General features: G+C 38.6%; 1 protein-coding gene across 1 annotated transcript; it reads left to right on the top strand.

Moving 5' to 3' along the window:
* The first annotated feature begins 2,064 nt into the window (after nt 1–2,064).
* LOC131001461 (lanC-like protein GCL1) lies at nt 2,065–5,417 on the top strand. The gene is made up of 5 exons (XM_057927852.1): nt 2,065–2,395; nt 2,640–2,824; nt 3,947–4,058; nt 4,320–4,790; nt 4,928–5,417. The coding sequence occupies exons 1-5, from the start codon at nt 2,225–2,227 to the stop codon at nt 5,255–5,257; spliced, it is 1,269 nt and encodes a 422-aa protein (XP_057783835.1). The 5' UTR covers nt 2,065–2,224; the 3' UTR covers nt 5,258–5,417.
* The last annotated feature ends 476 nt before the right edge of the window (nt 5,418–5,893 follow it).

The raw sequence follows: 5,893 nt of genomic DNA, 5'->3' as shown, positions 1-5,893 counted from the left end.
CATTACACACATTATCGACCACAAATGTGTGTAATGGTTCACACTTCACGTTTACACACAATTTCGGCTGATAATGTGTGTAACAGTGTAGTTTGAACCATTACACACATTTGTGGTCGATAATGTGTGTAATGAAGCATTTTGAACGGTTACACACAATTTCGGAAGATAATGTGTGTAACAGTTCAAATTTTGCACTGTTACACACATTATCTTCCGAAATTGTGTGTAACATTCGAATAAAGTGTGTAACAATTGATAATGTGTGTAACTATCGTTTTTGTGTGTAAACAAGTATATTTCCGTTTTTGTGTGTAACAATGGCGCCGATTGAACTTGAAGAGGGAGAAGAGAGGCGCCGATTGAAATAATACACAACCTAAATCCTTTAACACCGATTGAACTTACAGAGGGAGAAGAGAGACGGCGCCGGTTCCGACGGCGCAGCGGGAGAGGAGAGGAGAGGAGAGGCGGCAGCCGTGGAGGACGGCGCCGGTTCGTTCCTCGCAGCGGGAGAGGAAAGGAGATGCAGTGGGAGAGGAGAGGAGAGGCGGCAGCCGTTGACAGGCGTAGCTGCTGGACAATGACGGAACGGCGGCGGAGCGGGCGGCCGGCGCCGGACACGGCGGCGGCGTGAGAACTCAAAGGCGATGGGGGAAGATGTTAGGGTTTGAGTGTGAATTTTGGGTGTGGTAAATTTGATATGGTAATTTTTTGATGTAATTTTATTTGATTTAATTATATTTTTAATTGAACAAAATAGGATTTAATTTTTCAGTTTTCATAAATTATTAAAAATTCAAATAAGGGTAAAAAAGTCTTAAAGGCTACTATTTCCATGTTTTAATTTGAGTGGACATTTTTTCCTTTTATTAAGTTGGAAGGGCTAAGTGAGCCCATTTGCTCTTTATTTAATGATCCAAACGACACAGTTTTGTTCAATCTATCAGCCACGTCATTTAAATGCTCCGGCCGGTGTGCTTATGTGGATTTCTGCGTTCCAACTCATTTTCACGGTTGAGAGGTTAAGACCATTTTTATCCATGACCAACACAATCGGTCATATATAGGTTATCATATAAGACAAAAAATTTAAATAATAAAAAATGAAAGAAATGATTTCATCAGGGTAACCGGTTGTCAAAAGGGTTGCAGGACAATCTCAACAACCATTTTCCTTGTTTTGACACGTGGCACCAAATTTTAAAAGTAATAATATTAAATTAGAATATAAGTATATATATATTGGGTTGAAAGAGGTCATGGATAAAATACAAAGGTTGTTTAATTATAGATTGTGTATGTGGAAGAGAGAGAAATATTTTTTTTATTGAAAATTTAGGTTGGTGTAGGTTGTTGATAAATATAGTCTAAGTGGTCATGTGCAAAATCAGAAAATAGATAAAAATGATATATTTTAAAACGAATGTTAAAGATGATGTGCAATACCAGAATTTAGTGAAACTTTATGTATTTAGGAATAATTACAGTATGTTATCAAAATAAGGAAACGGGTGATTAAGATATAGCACTACACAAATAGTAACCTCGTAAATCTCATTTCAAATTAGTCAGTTGCGCACAATGAATGCCGTGGCAGTCGCACAGGAGATGAGATCCAGTGTCCCATAATTTTATGTGTGTCATTGTGTCCCATTCTTATATCTATTATTTTAAAAATATTTTTTATAAAAATAAAATTTATTATGATACTATGAATTATATTTAATTTTTATTTTAAAAAATTAAAAGTTTTAAAAAGTATATACCATGACTTTGAATTTATCAACCTATTATTAACTAATAAAAGTGAAATTAAATGATAAAAAATAATTATATACCCTAGATTGATGGAATAAACCCTAGTTAATAATCACAAAATTAAACTAAAGCATATAAAGTTGAAATTGAAGAAAAAATATATAAGAAAATAAATAAAATTGAAAGTAAGACACAAAGTGGGACATAAAGTGTGGTACACTGAATTTCATTCCGTCGCGCAGAGCATCCTACCGCCACGTCACCCCCAAATTCCTGCACACGGGCGCACACGATCACTCTCTCCACTTCCCACAAAATTGCAGCGGCATCTCGCTATAAATATCTCACTCAAAGTGGAGGATTCTTCCCAACATATCTATCTGAGCAGTCATCATATCCATACCGACGTTTTTAAGTGAGAAGATAAAACTAGGAGAAAGAGAGGGTGGTGTTTAGAGAGAGAATGTCGTCTTGGGTGGTGGAGTATGCTTCAGAGGAGAGCAACAACAGCAAAAGTCATGATGATGTAGATGAACGGTTTGAGCTGCTCAGAGCTGCTTCTGATCCGAAGGACTCCGACCTTTCTCTCACGAATGATGCTTTTCTCAGAGCTGCCGTCTCCCTCAAAGATCAGGTATACGTACTTGGTTTTTTGTGCTCTTTTTTGGAGTTTTCACACCGTTTCTGCTCGAATCAGTGCGTGTTGGTGTTTTTCCCCTTAGCTATTTCTGAATGATGCCCGGCTAATTTCTCCAATGGAGAGAATTAGGGATTTTTCGAAGTACAAAACGTGTGGATGGACGGTGAATACTGTACCAGTGTGTGTTGTACATTTTTTTTTTTTTTGGAATTATGAGTTGATAGTTATGTGTAATTAGGTGGTGGAGATGACGTGGAGACGGCGAGGAGCTGAAGGGAGCTTGGACCCGACAGTTTATACGGGTCTGATGGGGACGGCGTTCGCGTGTCTGCGGTCTTATGAGGCCACCGGAGCCCGCCGCGATTTGCAGCTGTGCGCTGAAATCGTCGACGCCTGCGCCGCCGCAGGTCATATATCAAACAGGTAGAGTAGAAATAATTTGTGTTGATAGTAATGGTACTGAAAGTGTGATCATTTATATATTATGAGTCCTGTTTTTTTTTCCTGGGGGTGTTTGATTGGGTTGCTAGATTTATGTCGTTCCAGGAAATGCTTAATTGTGATATACAGAGGAAAAGATAGAGATTTAGTGAATTTGTTTTCGTCCGCAGCAGGTGGTGGACTGTGGTGATTGACACATTTCTGTGATGAATGTGCCGTGTTTTGCTAATATTGGAAATGAGTGGTAATCCTGCATTTTCTTTTGTTTAGGCCGAACAAGTAGGTAGGAGGAGTTTTGATCGGTAGAAAATGAAAAAGTTGGAATTGGGGCATTTAGCAAGTTTGATTTTTCGAAGTAAATGAAGTGCAAGTTTTCACTGATAAGATATTAGGTGCAATTTTGAGGTGCTTAAAACACAAGAAAAATGACGAAAAATTGGATTTGGAACTTGCATTGGCTGATCAATTCACTTGTCAACGTCTTCATCTGGATCATGTAGAATGCTATCTAGATCACGAAAGTAGAATTTCCTCTTCAAATGTCAAGTAGGACAGCTTTTCTCAGCAAAACTGGTTTATTGAAATAAACCAAGAGCACAGTTTCAAAGACCCCGTGCTCTTCTGTAATATCTTTCACCACCGTATTGTTTACTGTCACATGCTCAAAAACCTGATGTGGCCAAACAATTATCTTCTACATGAGATTAAAATTACTTGGTATCATATGGGCTTTCATGACTTCATTGTGTTTACTAACTTTACTTGACATAAAATTGTGTGGCATTGATGACCCTTCAATCGTGTCATTTAGTAATAAAATGGTCTTTCGAGTTTATGTGGGTGGTTATGTTAATATATGCCTAAACTCTTACCAACTTAAAAAAGAAGCATTTGTAAATGGCTCTTGAATTTCTTGACATTGCTAGTAAGCATGATATGTTCACAATCTTCATTTGGAAACTTGATTTGCTTGTAGAAGAACACTCTCCCTTGGTAATTTCATTTAAGAACTGATCTAGTTATCATTCATTTGCTATTGTGAACTTCCAAGTATTTGCATCATTTTTCTGACATTTTGTTAGCTCTTTTTTGCCTCTTTTCCAGACATGTTACTTTTCTCTGTGGTAGAGGAGGGGTTTATGCACTTGGTGCCATTACTGCAAAGTACTCCGGGGACGAAGAGAAGCGTAACTTCTATCTGAACTGTTTCCTAGAGGTAACATTTGATTATTAGCTGATTGTCGTGAAACAGTTGTATTTGAATATTTTCAGTATAATCAGATAGTGCCATATCTATTGCATTATCTAACGATGAAACGCAGTTTGTTGGTAAGACACTTCTTTCTAACCCATAGGTCGGGGTTCGAGTCACCTAGAGGGCTAGGTTGGTGTGCGACTGTGTTTTTCTTTGTTCGATAATAACAATTTTAGTAAAAAATATATCTATTGCATTATCTAATACATGATCACATAATAGATGGCGCAAGAGAAGGCTCTTCCTGTTGGACCTGAAGAAGGTGGGTTTGGAATGTCGTACGATCTTCTTTATGGTCGAGCTGGATTTCTGTGGGCTGCTCTGTTAGTAAACAAGTACTTGGGAGATGAAACGATCCCTTGTGATCTTCTCATGGGAGTTGTTGAAGCAGTTCTAGCAGGGGGCCGGGCGGGTGCTTGTGATAACCTAGCTTGTCCGCTCATGTACAGGTGGCATGGAACTAGGTACTGGGGCGCGGCTCACGGCCTTGTTGGTATTTTACATGTGCTATTGCACTTCCCTCTGTCTGAGGATGATATCAAGGACGTCAAGGCAACTCTGAGGTACATGATGAGCAACAGGTTCCCGCATAGTGGGAACTATCCGGTAAGCGAAGGGAACCCGAGGGACAATCTCGTCCAGTGGTCTCACGGAGCTGGTGGGGTCGCCATAACCTTGTGCAAAGCATCAGAGGTCAGCAAAACTACCCTCTTACAAATACTTGTGTGAGGATGGCATCTATTTCAATATTCAGTTCTTGTTAGTGTTTGAATTTTGGTACGAATGCCATCTTACGGATCTTGATAGCGAATTTGTGTGTACATTTATAGGTGTTCCCGAACGACAGGGAGTTTCGCGATGCAGCCATTGAAGCTGGAGAAGTAGTGTGGAAGAGCGGCTTGGTGAAGAAGGCGGGGCTGGGTGATGGTGTTTCTGGGAATGCTTACGCGTTCCTGTCCCTACTCCGGCTGACCGGGGAGAGCATATACGAGGAACGAGCCAAGGCATTCGCGAGCTACTTGTATCACATTACCGGTGAGGGTGGTAGTGGAGGAGGGGAGCATACATACTCCCTGTTTGAAGGGCTAGCCGGGGCGGCTTGCCTGTGGTTCGATTTGCTGGTGCCGGAGAAGTCCCGGTTCCCAGGTTATGAGATCTAAGTTGCCGTTTCGACACAAATTTATCTAAGGTGTGACAATCAAATCTAATGGATCTAGTTTGTTGAGATTGGCCGGAAACCAACTAATGGATCTTGCATACTAATCAACCCAAAGAAACTGGTATATAGCAATTTCGCATTATATTATTCATTTTATTTTACTTGGACTGACTCAGTTTTCTACAGCCTAATTAACTGAAAACAGAGGGCGATGACAGAACTTTACAAGTTAAATCAAGCCAAAATTGAAAAATAAATAATTATCAATAATTTAATATATATAGGCAATATTATGTACTAATTAAAATAATACTTCTTTCATGCACAAAAAGTAGTCTTAAGAGGAAAAGAGGGAGGCCATGAGATTAATAAAAATAGTTAGTTTTAACAATGATAATTAGTTTTAACAATTAATAAAAAATTGCTGCGAAAATAGCAAGTCCTTGCTTTCAGTTTTTATAGATAAGAGTGCATTTGATTTTTGGTTCGATTTTTGGCTAAAACCAAATTAAATTTATATTTTGTTTAAAAAGCAAAAAAAAAAAGTCAACTGAATTAATCAAAAAATTTAGAATTAAAACTAAGCCGCGGAAAAGCAAAATAACTCAAAAAATAAAAAAAAAATATAAGAAATTAG

Source organism: Salvia miltiorrhiza, chromosome 8 (assembly GCF_028751815.1).
Source record: "Salvia miltiorrhiza cultivar Shanhuang (shh) chromosome 8, IMPLAD_Smil_shh, whole genome shotgun sequence".
In the NCBI taxonomy this organism is placed as follows: domain Eukaryota; kingdom Viridiplantae; phylum Streptophyta; class Magnoliopsida; order Lamiales; family Lamiaceae; genus Salvia; species Salvia miltiorrhiza.
Note: the sequence above shows the minus strand (reverse complement) of the source record. Positions and strands in the feature narration are given on the sequence as shown.

What these genes read in the sequence shown, in the direction of transcription:
- LOC131001461 (XM_057927852.1), top strand. Translation starts at nt 2,225, where the DNA reads ATGTCGTCTTGGGTGGTGGAGTATGCTTCAGAGGAGAGCAACAACAGC. An exon ending in CCGTCTCCCTCAAAGATCAG is followed by an intron (nt 2,396 to 2,639) that starts GTATACGTACTT and finishes ATGTGTAATTAG; the next exon opens with GTGGTGGAGATGACGTGGAG. An exon ending in ATCTGAACTGTTTCCTAGAG is followed by an intron (nt 4,059 to 4,319) that starts GTAACATTTGAT and finishes ATCACATAATAG; the next exon opens with ATGGCGCAAGAGAAGGCTCT.